The sequence below is a fragment of the Lycorma delicatula genome, chromosome 7 (genome assembly GCF_047948215.1).
Source record: "Lycorma delicatula isolate Av1 chromosome 7, ASM4794821v1, whole genome shotgun sequence".
Classification (NCBI taxonomy): Eukaryota; Metazoa; Arthropoda; class Insecta; order Hemiptera; family Fulgoridae; genus Lycorma; species Lycorma delicatula.
This window is the reverse complement of record NC_134461.1, coordinates 80356044-80374153: the sequence shown is the minus strand read 5'-3', so window position 1 is coordinate 80374153 and position 18110 is coordinate 80356044. Positions and strand designations below refer to the sequence as shown.

Genomic DNA, 18110 nt, shown 5'->3' with positions numbered 1-18110 from the left:
CTGGTGTAGATGCCATTACAATTTTTCTTGTCTAATAAAAGAGAGAGTAGTATTCTTATCAAATTTTCTAGTAAAATTAATTTCCTCACTTGTAATATATTATTTATGATTATAAGAACCATAGTTTTGTTAAAAGTGAGATAATATGCATTAACATAGACATCTGTTGTAATGGACATTTGCAGAAATTAAATATATAAATAACAAATGGAAACCAAATGTAAAGTGGTAGTTTTTAAATAAAGTAGCTTTGCAGATAATTATTATAATCAAAACAATCTTTGGTGGTTGGGTTTCAATTAACCACACATCTCAGGAATGGTTGCACTGAGACTGTACAAGACTATACTTATATACTCATATATATCATCCTCGTTCATCCTCTGAAGTATTATCTGAACAGTAATTACCAGAGGTTAAACAGGAAAAAGAAAGAAGTAAAAATATGTTATTGCCTTACTTCAAAGTAGAAAAAAAAGTTAAGTTATATAAAGTAAAGTAGTACCAAAAACACTAAAGCAATTAATATTATAGTTAGCTCTTTCTTAATGTGTGTGCATAATAATTTATGTTAATATGTGTAATGTATGTATTAAGTATTAATATTGATTGGGCTGGTCCTACCTAGTATGCACCACAACCCCAGTTTGGGTTTTGGTACTGTCATTGGGTGGATAAGAGGCAATTTCCTAGATTGGCCTGTAAGCATTTACCCTCCAAACCAGTGTTCTCAACCCTTTTCTTTATGGTGGATCAGTGAAATTATAGAAAAATGTACAGGGGCCGGCAGACCCTCAGCATAGAGTTTTTGATGAGCAAAAAAGAAAAACATCTTATAATCATATTTTTATTTTATTAGTAATTAAATTTACATATACATAATATTAATAATAAATAATTAATATCATTTCTATCTATAAACAGCAAAACAATATACGAGTATAAATGATAATCAGAAAATAAATAATAAAAAATAAATGTTGGTTGTTTTATTTAAAAATGGGAACTACAAACAAATCATATTACAAAACTAATTGAAAATAATGAAAGTTAGTTAGAAGTTTGTTGTTGTTCATTTTGCACAATTGTTTCAATGTCAAGTTGTAAATTACTTAAACCTAATCAAATAGATGAATTTATTGGTAAAAAATTTCTTGTTTTGGTTTAAATAAGTGTCATAGCTGAGAATCTAGCTTCTCATAAATATATGGTTACAAAGGGAAGAAGCATTTTTATGGCTTTGTTATGTAAATTTGGATATTCATTTTTTATTGCAATCAAAATTTACTTAAATTCATAGTTAAACATTTGTTTTTTAATGTTATGTCTGAACTTCCAAGTTCCAAGAGATGTTCTTGATCTTCGTTACATAAATTTGTATTACTGCAATTACTCTCAATAAAAGTATTAGTTTTCTATAAATTCATCTCCTGCAAGTTTATGTTTGTAGGGAAATGATTTTCAAATCCATCATATAATGATTGCAAATGTTGACTTATTACTACATTCAGATAATATTAACTACTTTTAATTACTTTTATGTAGTAAACTATTAATTTCTTTTGTGTAGTAATAAAATCATAATAAGTTAAATACATCAGGATTATTTTCTGCAATTTTTTTTAACCAAAATTTAATTTTTTTTTAAATGCATCAGTTTTGTTAAATAAATTAAATGTAATTGACATACTTCTCTACAAATTTAAATTTAAGTCATTTATGTAAGAAAATATGTTACTTAAATATGCCAGTTTCACAATTCAATTCATATTGGAAAAATATTTTGATAATGGAGACTGTTTTTCTACCAGTAATATCTACTTCCATCCTTAATTTGTAAAGTCTGGTAAGCACTTTTTCTCGCAAGGAAAAGCCTACTTCTTATGTTGATTTATTTTGAATAAAAGTTTCTTTAAATTTTTTTCTTTGGGAAATTAAATTCTTGGTTTTGTTGTTCAAAATATTCCAATATTTCTGTTCTAGTTCAGGATGTCTTGATTTTAAATGTTGCAACATTTTTGATGGTTTCATGGTATCATTATTCTTAACTTCCTTACATATTATGTAAGAAAGTTAAGTTAAGTTATTGGACGTACATAGTCTTCTGTAGAATCCGACCAAAGTGTAAAACCATATTTGAAGTACTCATTATTGTAGCATCTTGTGAAAGCAGATTTATTTTTCTTGTTTGGTGGACATTTCATTTTCTGTTAAACTCTATTTTTCTATCTTTTCATTTCCTAGAGTAGAGCTTTCAGTGTGGAAAAAATTATGTAGATTTCCTTGTCTTTTTTACTCCTTTACTTTTACTTTTACTTTTCCTTTACTTTTTTTTAAGAGGAATAAAAATTATTCCTATAATATGATATTATTGGCATTCTGTAGGGCTGGCACCGGTCCTACGGGCCGATTACTGCAATTAGTACTTTAAGCAGGTTTTAATTAGGATTGTAGATGGTAGAATCTGTACGTTACCTGTAATATTAAGTTTGGGCATGGCAAAGATTAATGGATTTAATAATCGTGTTACAAAGTGGGATAATAGGTCAAATGATGGGAAAACTGGCATTTTTCTAAGTTAATACAAAATTCATTAATTTGTTTTTATTTTTGGTGATATATAAGTTCTAATGGTTGTTTAAAAACACCTTTTGAATTATTATTATTAATTACATTATTTTAATTTTTTTTTTGTAAATTTTTTTCCTTGGCTTTTTGTTATAATTTTTTATATTTAGGTGGCAATATTGCAGTTCATAGCAAAATGTATCCATCGCCAAGCTAGTCTTGCTGAGGCTTTCCTTAATGTATTGGAATTAAAGGAATGTGTAAATGATGAAAAAGAACAAGAGGGAGATAATAATGGTGTTTTAACATTTGCTTTGTGTGTTATTGATAATGTAAGTTAACTAGTGTACATGTTTATACATAAATTACTTTTACTAATCTGCTAATTTCTATTGTGGATATTTTTTAAAGCCTTAAAAAATGAATATTATTTATTTATGTTATATTATTATATATTTATGATAGACTTACATAATAATTATTATATATGTCATAACAAAACAGTTTCTACCAGTTCAAAAGAAAATTAGAAAATAGTAAATACAAAAAATACAACGAATATAAGTGTTACCAAATGGAAAGACAGAAGAGACATTTTAATGCTACATACTTAGTGAAGTGAATAAACTATACTTTTTACTTTAAAGTAAATACTGGTCAAGTAAAGTAAACCTTTGAGACTAAGTGAATAACCTTTTACTAATACTTATAAGTAAACACTTGTAACATTTGTAGTTGTCCAAGTATTTGCCAGTAGTTTTCCCATTTTGCATTTACTTATCCAGTATTCTCTTTACTTATCAAGTAAACACTTATATGATTCATATCCTGTACATCATCATGTTCAGACACGTTTGTCAATATATCAAACGTTTCTTTTGTTTTAATCTTTTCCCATCACAATGATCCGCGGTTGATTGGTATCCGCGAAAATATGTTGGTATCTGATTGCCTCAAAAATTACAATAATTTAATTGCAGAATTATTTTGCGCATTTCTACCGTGTTTTTTATTAGCAAAATTTTTTTTTTTTTTCTTTCTGTTATGAAACATAGTTTGCTCATTTTAAAAATAATACTTTCAAGCAAATCGGTTGAAAATTGGGCAAAATATGATGAAAAACCCGTGTCATAAATCACAGATTAGTAACATATGTTAGTATAAGTGAACGTAGATTCAGAAAACTACGTTTTATAAAAATTCCCACCACTCAAAAGGCTATTCATATTGACAAAAAACCATTTTTACTGTAAACTCTTATTCATTGCGAATCGTTATGTGTTACATGTTTACCGATATCATTTGTCAGAAAAGATATTTATAGACCTCAAGTAAAGTGATGTATTTATGACCGCAAATTCCTTCTTTTTTTTGTGTGCCGTATATCATAATTTATTATGTGTTTCAATACATCGATATGTTGCTAGTAAGATAAGCTATACATTTCTGAGAAAAAAATGGTTATATTCTTTCTAGTCTAAATAAAACATTTTACATCGTATAAACAAAATAAGCGACTTAGATGCCATATAAAATGATTTTGTAACAGCGTTTTAAAACTGACGCCGTACATAGCTAGTTCAATGGCTACATGATCTGAAAAGGTTAATCAATCCAGCACTGTTTGCATGTCAGTCTTTTAGCAAACATCATCATGTCTAGTGAAGAGACTGATTTGGAAGTACAAGAACCAGTAGAACCATCTGCGTCAGAAAGTAGCAGAATTTGTTTGGTAAATATTCTTAAAGACAACACCGTTGTTTTAGACCGGTCTATGAGTTCTAAAAGAATTGCTGCCAAAGAAAAAGCATGGAACACTATTCAGAAGGAATATCAGAAAAGTGCGGGGAAGTCAATTACAGTAGAAAAACTAAAAAAAAATTAAATAACATGAAAACAGATATTGAAAAGAAAACTGACAAAAATAAAAGTGGGAATAGAGCAGTGAAATTACTAAAATGGGAATCAAACCTCCTTGAGTTACTTGAAATTCATGAAAATCCTGTATTGCATCAGATACCGGGAGCAACCAATGTAGGAATTGAAAATAGGATTCAAGAAGATACCCCAGTTCAGCCTACTAACGAAATCGCTAACAAGTTACCAGACAAAAATCATTCAAAATCAGGACAGCCTGAAAAGCGTAAAAAAAGAGACAACATTGGGACTTCATTTCATTGGGACATCATTGGCTTCATTTAACTCATGAGCATTCTGTGGAAAGTGAATCCACTCAGATGCCTTTTCGTTTATTTTATTCAGAACGTAATCGAAAGTTTTGCATACTGTAGAACGGTGAATCCCGAAGTCTTCACTGACACAGTTTTGAAATCTAGGGTCTGATAAGTACCGCAAAAAAACTTCCATCTTCTGTTGCGATGACAGAGCACCCCCTTGCTTTTCATTACTTTCTTCCAAAAAAGCGTTCGTCAAAAATTCAACTGATTCTTTTGTAAAACGGATTAGTTCTTCATATCTTCTTGGACTCAATACTCGCCTTTCTTTGTAAGTTTTTGGTTGATGAATGTTGACAAAGGCAGCCATACCAAGTATAAAAAATTAAATGAAAGTTTGATAAGGTTACTAAATAGCTACGTTGAAATTCTACTAGTAAATACTTGAATACTCTTCCGAACTTAGGATTTTATTCACTCGTTTTAAGTAAAGTCTGACTGGAATCAGTAATTGCATGTAGTTACAAGTAAACGCTTTATAAGTAAAGGTTATTCACTTCCCTATTTTACAAGTAAAGAGAATACTTGTCAAGTATTTGGTTTACCGTTGTTTATTCACAGAACTGCAAGTAAACACTTGTATAATTGCAAGTAAAAGTAAATACTGGTTTTTATTCACTTCACTAACTGTTGAATTTTTTGAAATGGTGGAAGTTATTAACTGTGATAAGTTATACTAAATCTTGAAGTAACAGTATAATCAAAATATAATATGATAAATAGGTATAAATATAATACATAAATAGGCATTATATGAAACCTAATAATTAGGTATAAATATAATAAAATATAGTATATAATAATAATAAATAGATTTCTCAGACCAATTAGCATCATATAGCACTCCTTGAGGAAATGGTTGAAGTGATATTGTAAATTTATATTTGATGTAATATATAATATAATTGTGAATGCACATTGCCTTTACTCAGCAATAACTAAACGTAAATTGACTATTACTGATTTCCGTGAATCAATAGTTGAAAATTAAATTAAAGTTGACAGTGTTTATGTAATTCCAAATCAGTCTTTACAAAACCATGTATTAATTTGAGTAGGTAAAGGAAGATGTGCAATGTGTTTTAAAAAATGGAGTTCTGCAGTTAGAAGAAAATATGCACATTCCATTCCCAAAAAACATGCACTAAAGTTCTATGTGTCAGGTATTTTATTACAAAAACTATGACAATTTTAGAATGTAATGTTATTGTATGTAGTAATTTATGTGTAAATAATATGTAGTTTTATTTAATAATAATGTAATGCAATGGTAGTAAATTATTTTATTGTATTTTTCTATTTACTACAGTAGGTAACAATTTTCATAAAATTAACATATTTTTCATTTCCGATATTTTATGAAAGTGTTATTGGCTATGTATGCTTTAAAGAAAGTGGTTAAGTAAATATTTTCTATACATGCTCTTAAACTTTAAAATTATTTCAACAACTGAGATTTCACCAGAGTCTCATCCACTAAGAAAACAAGGAACTCAAACTTTTCTTGCCTTGGGAGCCATGTGACTCCATTTGGAATTTCAAAAATTTTTACTTTTTTTTGTACCAGAAATATGTTTTATATGGTGCCTGGAATGTCTGTGAATTTTAAAAGCTAATTTTAATTTTAGAGTATTTGGGCTGGTAGGCAGTACTACAGTATAAGATGCGGCCTGCTGTGTGATCACAGTGAGACTCCATTTGAGTACTCATGGCAGTACTCAGTTGTTAAATATCTTTTATTTAATCAAAGGAATAAAATCAAATGAATATTGAATACTGCCAGGTAATCATACTTTTTCTTTTAACACTCATGAATGATATGTGTTCCTCCCTCCTCTACGTTATATTGAAATTAACGTTAATTGAAATTAAACCTAAACAGAGGGCCCACCAAGTTGGTCTAGTAGTGAATGTGTCTTTGCAAATCAGCTGATTGTGAAGTCGAGAGTTCCAATGTTCAAATCCTAGTAAAGGCAATTACTTTTATATGGATTTGAATACTAGATCGTGGGTACTGGTGTTCTTTGGTGGTTGGGTTTCAATTAACCACACATCTGAGAAATGGTCGACCTGAGACTGTACAAGATTACACTTCACTTACACTCATACATATCATCCTCTGAAGTAATACCTGATGGTGAATCAGGTAGCCTGGAGGCTAAACAGGAAAAAACCTAAACAAAGAAGTTTTGCTCTTATTATCTGTGATGTGTTTAAATTATGTGGTAGCAGGACTTGTAAAGTCCTTATGGCAGGAATGATTTGGTAGATCTGTTGAATTTTGGTTGTAATAGTTCTGAATAAATGTGTTGTAATTTTTATACAGAACTATTGTTTTGAATAGAACTATTCAAACTATTTTATACAGAACTATAGTGATTTAATTAAAATGTCATTTTCAGCTGTGAAAATTATATACAATTATTACTGGAATATACCTTTTGATTGGGTTAAATAAACAAATTTACTGTTGTTACAGATGTTTAAGCCCACTGTCAACTCCTACTTAGAAATTCTTAAAAAGATTTTAAAGTGCCGGATGTATTTTATTTGACTTAACAAAACTCAAATTTGTTGTTAACAAATGGTAAATGTTAATAAAAAAAGAAAAAGTTACCATATTTGTCCAAATATAGGATGTGGTTTTTTCCTACATTTTCTTCCATAAAATGTGTGGTCAACATATGAGCTTGTATATGCAAAGTTGACTTACATTTGGATTTGACCAGGCTTTTAAGTTGTTTCATTGTTTATTATTACAGTTTATATTTACAGTTCCTACCTTCAGTTATTTCCTTTTATTGTTATTATAAGTTCGTAATTAAGAATTCTTATTTTCATAGTTATAGACTTTTTAAATTAGAATATAGCTAAATTTAAAATATAGAATTACATTTTCATACTTTTAAAGAAAAGGGATGATTAAATGATTCTACATAACCAATGATTGTTTTTAATTTTTCTATTTATGTGAAACTATTTTTTTATTTCATTTATTTTTAATTTTTCTTCAAATAATAGTTAGCTAAACATTTATTTTTGTTGATTATTTGATCATTTCTTTTCAATTAAAATTTGATAATTTTATTACAATTTTTATTTACTAACATATTGCTAGAATTAAATTTCTCATTTTTATATTATTTTGTTACTTTTTTTCATTAGGAGGTTGGCACTGTGTCAGATCCAGTTTATCATGCCACTATACAGTTGTTGCATGCACTTTGGTTAGAACAGTGCTCTGTCGTTTTATCATATTTAAGAACACACAAAAGATTTTGGAAAAATTTATGTAAACCTTTATTCAGTGAACCGAGGTTAGTTTTTAAATAATAAACTTATTTCAATATTTTTTGATTAGTAGTAATTCTAAATTAATTAAGGGAGATAAAGAATCTTTTTAGGTTGTTGTGTAATTATCTTTTTATCCATTCATTCTAGAATTACATGGTTTTCTATGTGAAGCATTATTAATTGATTTTTACCAATACGTTTATCAGGTATAATTCATTTTAATTTTGTAATGACATGTGAGAAAATGCTATTTGTAAAATTTTTGATTGCTGCAACATAGTAAGTGAAACATTTTTCAAGACTCGTCTTATGTAAAACTATAGTCTTATAGTAAGACTATAAGACTATAGTCTTAGTTCTATAGTGATGAAAAGAAAAATATTTGTAATTGTCAGCTGTCTAGTTGTATGTTCTAATTGTATATTATGTATATATGTATAATAAACTATTTTGATTAAAAAAAACGTAACAAATTTATTGTATATCTGATATTAACTTTGCAAAAAATATGTTCGTATATACGAGGTGCTACTCAAAAGTTCAGGGAATTTTACCATAAAAATAAAATACCATACCATAACTTATAATTTCCACTGTCTCCTTCAAAGTAATTCCCTTGGGCATTGATACTGTATCAACGCTAGGATCACTGTGATCCTAGCGTTTTTCCCATGATTCCATGCATCCCTGGAAGTCTGCAGGTGTAAGTGTTCGAAGCACGTTCTGCGTTTTTTCTTGAATCTCCTCAATTGTGTTAAAATGACGGCCCTTCAATTGAAATTTTATTTTCGGAAAGAGAAAAAAGTCGCAAGGGGCAATGTCATTTGAATAGGGTGGGTAGGGAATCACTACCGTCTTTTTGGACACCAAGAAATTCCAAACAGCTAGCAATGTGTGTGCGGGCGCGTTGTTATGGTGCAGAACCCAGCTGTTGTTACCCCACAGATCTGAACGTTTGCGCCTAATGCTTTCACGTAACCGCTTTAAAACTTCACAATAGAACATCCCATTGACAGTATGACCAAGAGGAACAAATTCCTTATGTATAATGCCTTTGATGTAGAAAAAAACAATCATCATGGACTTCACATTGCTGCGAACTTGGCATGCTTTTTTTGGCTGCAGTGAACTTGGCGACTTCCACTGCGACGACTGCTGCTTAGTTTCAGGGTCATACCTGTACACTACACCCATGTCTCATCACCGTTTATGATGTTGGAGATGAAGTTGGGTCGTTTCACGCTGAATTTTTCAATTCAGTGCAGACAGCTACGCGATTTTGTTTCTGGTCGCTGGTCAATAGTCTCTATACGAATTTTGCAGCAATGCGTCTCATGTTCAAATTGTCTGACAAGATGTGTTGCACGGACCCATATGACATATGTACAATTGGATTGTTTGTCTACGATCTGCAACAATAGCCTCTCGCACTTTCGTGATGTTTTCTGGTGTTGCACTTGTTGATGGTTTTCCAGAATGCTCATCATCATTGACTTCCGTTCGTCCATCTTTGAATCGTTTGTACCACAAAAAATTGTTTTACTCATAGCATTGTCACCAAATGCTTCCACGAGCATGCGATGGGTTTCTGCACCAGTTTTTTTAAGCATGAAGCAAAATTTGATGCAGGGTCTTTGCTCTTTAAAATCTGCCATTTAGGACTTCACCGAAGCAGTAAAACACAACGTTACACAACCGCACGAAAGTCAACAATGCAGCCTTTCACCATCACAGCTGTTGGAACACTGATTCACAAAGAGTACTGTTAGCCACATCTAGCGGTAGCAGGTCATACCAGCAATGGTTCGTGCGCGAAATTCAAATTCCCCGAACTTTTGGGTAGCACGTCGTATATCTATTTATTTGTATTTTTATTGATTACATTTTATCAATTGAATTATATTCTGTATGGGTTTTTATGTATATTTTTTTAACATTTCAGAGAAGGTGTACCAGTTTATACTAATATATTGAATATATTAAGTACAGAATTTTATTGGTATGGTAAAGAAGTCCATGCTAATTTGGATGATGCTATGAAAAAATTTCTCTCTGAAGATAATGAATATTTATTGAAGTGGTCATTGGTAAATGAAAAAAAAAACTTTTTTATATCTGTATGTTTTAATCTGTACTGTACAACTGATAATTTTTTTGTCATAAGAAATGATCTGACAGCCAAATTTTTTAAAAGAGGAATTTATTTTCTGAAAGATTGTAAATTTTCTGTTTTTGGTGGAGTGCCTTTCATATTGTAAGGTCCTAAGTTTGAATTCCAGTAAGTAATGATTTTGTAGTGTGATACTTATCACATGCCACAAATTTCCCATTTTACATTCCTTCTCATAAATTATATTTAATTTATTAGCTAAAAAAAGATCTCCCAGTAAAATAGCTGACTTTGTTAGTACATCAGTTATCTTTATCAGTATTTTATCTAAAATTACTAGTCTTCTGACAATAAGAGTGAAATAATTTCTTGCAAAATTATCAACATTTTTTCAATAATATTCTTCATAGGCCATCTGTATGGTGGAGTGTCTCTGCCTTTCATTCAGAAATTTTGATGAGGCATGGGATTTTTTCAAATGCTACAAAATTCAATATCATCCATTAATGGCTGTTTGTGAGCCTCTTGTATAAATAAATTAAAAAAATTATCCTTATACATAAATTTAATATGATACAGTACAGATCATTCAAGTTAAATGGTGTTGAAATTGGTTTAAAATTAAAATTGTTCCTTAGAACTCGTTAAATATAGCAAATCTTTGGTATTTAAAGATATTTAACAGAAATTGTTTGGTTAATTTTCATCTTAAACTAGATCTTTAAAATATTTGAACAGAAATTATTTGGTTAATTTTCACATTAAACCATGACTGTACTATTTTGAAATGATAATTAAAAATTTCATTTATTTTAATGAAAGTGGTTCATTTTGGCTGTTTATGGAAGTTACCCAAATGTTTGTAAACTGATTAACATAAACCCTCCATATCTCTGATGTTAATAGTAACTGTCTTAGTGGCAATAATATTTGCAATTGTAATAAAACCTCATTAGCTTTAACTAAAGGGGATTACATATTATCCAGACTGAAATTTTGGTTTAATGCAATTATTTTAAGTTGAAAATTTTTTTGATATGAGCACTTTGTATAAAAGATTCAAAAATCAGTCAGTTATTTTGTTTGACTGAAAAAAATACAAATGTAATAATAATAATACAATTAGAAAATTAATCAAAACATTACAGATTAAATACTAATAAGTTTTTTTATTACTACATTGTATTTTATAAAAAATATAAAGGTAGTAATAATTTTGTTTTGTATAAAAGATTCAAAAATCAGTCAGTTATTTTGTTTGACTGAAAAAAATACAAATGTAATAATAATAATAATACAATTAGAAAATTAATCAAAACATTACAGATTAAGTACTAATAATTTTTAAAAAATTTTTTTTATTACTACATTGTATTTTATAAAAAAATATAAAGGTAGTAATAATTTTGTACCAGTAATATTAAATTTTTGTGGAGTTTTAAAAAGCCTGTTGAATGATACAATTAATTTAAAGAGAAAAAATAATAATAACTATTTAAGAAAATAATTTGTGAACATGCACAAGTAGGCGCTAGGTCTAGGGCTGGTAAATTGACCACCTAGATCATTGGACCTTGCTCCCTTTGATTTATGTTTATGAGGATGGATAAAGCTAGGTATATAAGCAAAATAAAATAATTGTGGTATTTGAGGAAGGCCTAGATCTGTTTTGAATGGAGTTGAATGACTGCTTGTAATGATTGTTTTGCAAAAGCTGCTAATCTTCTTTTGTACATACAGAATTTTCATGTGATTGTAGAAACCTGTTTTTTAGAAAAATATGTTCCTAAGTCTAACTTAAATCTAACTTTTCCCTATTGGCATTTGCATATTAAATTGTGCAGTCACTGGACAGGAAAATGAGCTATTTCAATCAGATATTCAGTCCATTTTTCTGTCATACTGAAAATCTCTGGTTGTATAGATTACAAGCAGATCCTTAAAAGTTACTAGGTATTATACAGAGTGATTCAGAAGGAAAGGGAAATAATTTGGGAACTGATTCTAGAGCTAGAAATAAGGAAAACGTCCATACAGACATATGTTCAAAAACATTTTGTTAAAAACACTTTTAGTTAAGGTAGCTAAAAATGTTTCCTGGATTTCAGTTCTTCCAGTGAAACGAGGTCATATTGAAATTTTTAAGGTGTTATATAAGTATAAACCTGATGATTTCATATGCTTTTTAACCTGAAAAATTGAAAAAAACTGCTCCCAGAACTACACCTCCTTTAGTTTTCATGATATTTTAGTAAAAAAAAACTCATTTTTTTAGGTTTGAAGTACAATAACTTTGTTAAATAACTAATAAATTGTAAATTTTATTATCAAAACTTGTAGAGAATTTAATTCTGAGAAAGTTGATGTAATAAATTGTATGAAAAATTTTTCATCTAAGAATTGTCTTACTTCATGTGAGAAATGTGTTGGTGCCACCAACAAGATGATGGAACATTCAATTTGTTTTGCCAGTTAGAAATTTTCAAGCACTATATGAAACTCATTGTTTAAAAATAAAAAATAATTTCTGCCTGTGACAAGTTCTAGTATTTAAGTACATATTACAGCTGTTTTTAATTTTTATAAATTCATAACATTTTTCTATCAACTTTTGTTTTGTTTTTAATAATAAAATTTGATTCTTTTTTTTGTTTTTGATAGACTTTATTATATCAGTTTTCTCAGAATTAATTTTCTACGGGTTTTGATTATAACAATTACATATTTATTAGTTATTTAACAAAGTTATTGTACTTCAGACCTAAAAAAAATGTATTTTTGCCCTTGAATTTTTCCATTTTATACTGGATTTTGTGAAAGCTATTGAAGGTATAGTTCTGGGATGTATTTTATTCAGTATTCAGATCAAAAAATTAGAAACCATCAGTTTATCTTTTATATAGTGCATACAATTTCAGTATGACCTCATTTCAACTGGGGAATTGAAATCCAGGCAAAACCTTTTAGCTAGTCCTAACTCGTAGCATTTTCAATTTTTGGTACACATTTTTTAGACACATGTTTGTTTTTGAACGTTTTCCTTATTTCAAGTTCTAAAATTAGTTCCCAAATTATCCCTTCTCTCCTGAATCACTCTGTGTAGTGATGAGGATAATTATGATGTGAAATTTGTAGAATTAGAGATAAATTAGATATTGGTTGGTTACACTGCATTGGAATTTAAGTAGTCAGCCTGTTATTTTTTTTAATCTCAGCCATGGAAATGAGTTTATGTTATACAACATCATATATGTTCTATTTTTGATGTTGTTTATTATAGTTGTGTACAAATCCAAGCTGTCAGAGTTTATCAGCAGCTAAAAAGCGTGATCAGCAATCAGAAGAGTTGGTTGTAGCTTGGCGTGAACTGGTTGTTACTATAGCCAAATTTTTACCTGATCTTATTGCTGATCAGCATAAAGAAATGTTAGCTATACATTTATTAAATGGATTGTCTTCAGAGATGGCATCTTTACTGAATATGAGTACTATTATAACATTATCAGAAGCATATGTTATGCTTATTACTATATGGAAAGGGTATGTATATTTCTATTTTAAATAGTACATTTTTGTTTTATAATAATTTTTAATGAGATTTTGTGGTAAATATATTGAATTTTTTCTATTTATATGTTCTGTACATTCATTTGTTTTTGCATGTTGTTATGAACGATCTCGCCTGAAGACCGTTAACATGTTGTGGTAGATTTTAGAGTGAGGTTGGACTCTATTTTCATAGGTGATGAATTGAAACAACACCTTGTTGTTTATTGAATTGTCGTCTTGACATTTTGATAACATACAATTGAACTGAATAAAGCATATAACGTAACATACTCATATAATTAAACTGAATAACATATGACTTAATAACATATAAATATAAAACTAATATAAGTGTTCATCTGAACATGTCCATCCAGACTGCATGTGCAACACAACTGCTCTTTGCAGGATTCGAGCTCCGAATGAATGTCGCTACCTCATAATGACCATTCCTTGCCCCATTATGGCGTAGGATGTGGCGTGATCAGATCGCCTTGATATTCCTTCATGAAATGGAAGTAGTCTTCCTTGAGTTTAGAATTTTTCTTAACTCTATGTTGTAGCAAATTGAAACGATGCTTGGCATTTGCAAATGAATCTCCTAAAGTAAAATTTTCCTCTCAAGGAAGAGACACAACAAATCTGCCTTGTTGATCACGAAAGGTATTTTCAATGAAATGTTTTTTGCAGAAAGATTCCTCCTTTGTTGGTAAACGATTTTCTATCTTCAGATCTCCAAAATGATTCTAATTGAGAGAAAAGCTGTTCATTACTAACAAGAAGTGATATTGAATTTGAATTGTTTTTCCGCTTACTAGATTTAGTAGGGATTTGACCAGAGACTATGAAACCAGGACGTGTTTCTTGAAGTATGGTATGACTGGAATTATGAGTTAATTGAACAGGCTTAAGTAGAGAAAGATAATATTGAGCTCCCAGGGGAATGTCCAGGAATATTAAAATGAGGATCGGCTAGAAAAAGGTGAAAAGGAATTTACCAGTCTGTTATGTTTACAAAATCATTAGGTAACAAACCTGTAATGAATGGCATTACATGACATTTCAAATTAAAATTAAAATCTTCATATCTAGAATTAATATTTAAGTCAATACTTAGATTTAGTAATGACATTGCTAATACCTGTGATCGGCAAGAGAGCAGGCTGGGTTTGAAACTCAAGTTTGGCGGCAAATCTTTGAATACAAAATGAAATCATCGAAGCGGAATCAAGTAAGACTCTAGCTTGGATGAAATTACCCTTTTTATTCTTAAGGTTAACTATTGTTGTAAGTAAAACAGACTTGTTAGGTTCTGATTTTAAAGTACAATATGAACTATTAGCTGAAGGAGCTTGATTCAGTTTAGAAGATTTATTTGCTGCGTCTTGCAGCACCTTATCTAAATGAATTAGCGTATGACGCTTCAGTGAGCATTTTTTACATTTATGATTGCTTGGGCAGTCTTTGACAACATGTTATTCACTTAAACAAGACAATTTTTCGTGAAACAGTTTTTTCTTTCATTAACATTATAACTTAAAAACTTATTACATTTATACAATGGATGGTTGTTAGTTTTACATAATGTACACATAGAGTTATTAGAATTATTTACATGAAATATTTTTACTAGAGCTAGGTTTTGAGCAATCGTATTTTTTGGCACTAAAAATCCTACATTAGACAGCTGTGCCTTTTCATTACTTTGAATCGTGTCTGTGGATTCAAGTAATTTATGTTTAGATTCTAAGAAAGACAAAAGTTGTTCTAACTTAGGGAATTCGTTACCTTTCTAATGATTTGTTCCTAGTTTCTTAAAGTATTTAAATTTAAGTTTTGTGTAATTAACTGTATTACAATAAATTCTTAATAGTCAATATTTAGATTTCTCAATGCATTAATGTTTGAATTAACTTGCTCAATGAACTTAGATAAATTTTCAGAATTTTCTTTTTTTAATGGTTTTAAATTAATAATTTCTAAAGCATATTTAACTGCAATTAGACTTTTATTATCATAACAATCTTTTATAGCTGTTTCATAATTTTCAGACATTACTGATAAATTCTTTATTACATCAAGTGCGTTACCCCGTAAGAAATTTGTAAGGTAGTAAAATTTTTCAACATAGAAAATTTTTCTCGGTTTTGGTTTAAATTATTAAAAAGATCAAAGAATTTATGCCAAGCCTTCACATCACCATGAAAGGGCTCGGTTTGTATAGGTTTTAATGTAATTGGATTAGGTTCATTAATCGCTTTAATTGCATCAGTTACTTCTGAAATTTTGAAATGATTTTCTAATTTTTTATGTTTTAATTTAAGTTTGTCAAAGAGATTGTCACATGTTTGTTGGTCTTGTAGGTCTATATCTGTTATGTCCTTATGTAACTCTATTTCAGATTGAACTTCAAAAAATGCCTTTTCGTATTCTAATAGTTTGTTGAATTTAATAGTAAATAGATCATTATCATCTGATTCGAAGTTGAAGTTGTCAATAAATGTTTTTAATCTTGTTATGCTATATTTTACAATCTTTCGTTTCATAATTAAATATTTAAATTCCATGTTTATGATATAAACAGAGATAATATTAAATCTGAATGAAATTAAGTTATTATATAATAACATTAGAAAGATAAAATTGTATACAAAACAGTGTTGTTAAAATATTGTCCATGCATAAAGTTGAATGAACTAGATGTTTGTACGTATGTAATACGATTGTATCTGCTAACATCTGCCTGTGCAGGTCAACAAACAATATGAAATATGATGTGTGATCGTGAGTGTATGTGTGTGCTTTGTACAGCGCTGACAAAGGAGCTTGCCCAAACCGGTATCGAGGTTGATCTTGTTTACCTGCAATGTCTTATAGCCACAAATTTAATTGTATTATAAACCATTGAAATATTTAATCGGAATATTTCACTAATATTAATTTTGTTAATTGCACTTTTAATGTACACCTTTATGTTTTAAATACATTTTTTGTAAATAAATTATATATACTGTTTTGGTAACTTGGTTTGACCTTATTGAAGACCTTAATGAATGCTGTAGAGCGGCAAAGTCCATGTTATTAATACAGCGACTTGATGAAACGTTGGTTACCAGATGCAGTAGTCGATCTGGTGACGGTGTACCATGAAAGTGTGGAGTTGATCGTGGTTGAAACATGGTACCAGATGTAGCAGCAATCATGAGACGTGGTAGGTGTGGCGACTTGACTATCCGGTTGATCCGTTGAATTAACAATCAGGCCTGCGATGACCATAAAGTGTATGTTAGATCCGGCCTTAACTATCCAGCCCGGAGGACCATAAAACATATGTTATGAACGATCTCGTCTGAAGACCGTTAACATATGGTAGATTTTAGAGCAAGGTTGGACTGTATTTTCAAAGGTGATGAATTGAAGCCTTGTTGCTTATTGAATTGTTATTTAATTACTTGTCTGTCATCTTGACATTTTGATAACATACAATTGAACTGAATAAAGCATATAATGTAACATATAATTAAACTGAATAACATATGACTTAATAACATATAGATATAAAACATATCAGCATTCATCCGAACATGTCCATTCGGACTGCATGTGCAACATGATTGCTCTTTGCAGGATTTGAGCTCCGAAAGTCGCTGCCTCATAATGACTCCCTGTGGCATTATGACGTAGGATGTGGCGTGATCAGATCGCCTGACCAAGCTTGCTGTGGGGCCTCTAGCCCCTGCTAGGTAGCAGCACCCGATGGCACAAGTGGAACGGAACACATTTTAATATTAAAAATGTTGTATTTTGTATAGTTATCTTTTGTAGCAAAGGAAAATAACATTATTTTCAGTAAATTGTTTAAGAACAAAAAAATAAGCTAATTTACGTTTAGAAATAAACTAAATCATTTTACTGATAGTGTGTGAAGAATTAAGAATTAAATTATATGTATTATTAGTAATAAATATATATTTTTTTTACAGAAATTGTTGTTCTAAAAAGAAAGAAGTTTCTCTGAGTCAAATGATCAGAGTAATAGCTCAGTTATCTCAGCATTATACGTATATTCATCCTAAAGCAGTTACTAATATTTTAGCATTATCTGCTCGTTTATTAGACATTGGTCCTTGTGTATTACCACAAAGTAAGTAATTAACTTTAATTGAAAAATTTATTTTTGGATTTGTATTAATTTTACTTTTCTATGTAATTATACTGTATGGCTATAGTATTTAAGGGAAAGTATGCTGATTGGGTTAAATTTTGCATGTAGGGTTTTTTTGTAGATCTTGACATTTCATGATCTCCCTTGTATCCAAAAAACACAATTTTATCATGGAAAAATTCAGAAGGAT

At 29.6% G+C, this 18110-nt stretch overlaps 1 protein-coding gene across 2 annotated transcripts in view; it reads left to right on the top strand.

Moving 5' to 3' along the window:
- The window catches only part of Nup188 (nuclear pore complex protein Nup188), a 98862-nt gene that overhangs the window by 50830 nt on the left and 29922 nt on the right, over window positions 1–18110 (top strand). For both annotated transcript variants that reach the window (XR_012756984.1, XM_075370510.1), the window contains exons 15-19: window positions 2739–2900; window positions 7968–8119; window positions 10039–10183; window positions 13487–13746; window positions 17739–17899. Coding sequence is in view for 1 of the 2 variants with exons in the window: in XM_075370510.1 (XP_075226625.1) it covers window positions 2739–2900; window positions 7968–8119; window positions 10039–10183; window positions 13487–13746; window positions 17739–17899 (880 nt within the window). In the remaining variant the exon portion in view is untranslated. The remainder of the gene's footprint in view (window positions 1–2738; window positions 2901–7967; window positions 8120–10038; window positions 10184–13486; window positions 13747–17738; window positions 17900–18110) is intronic.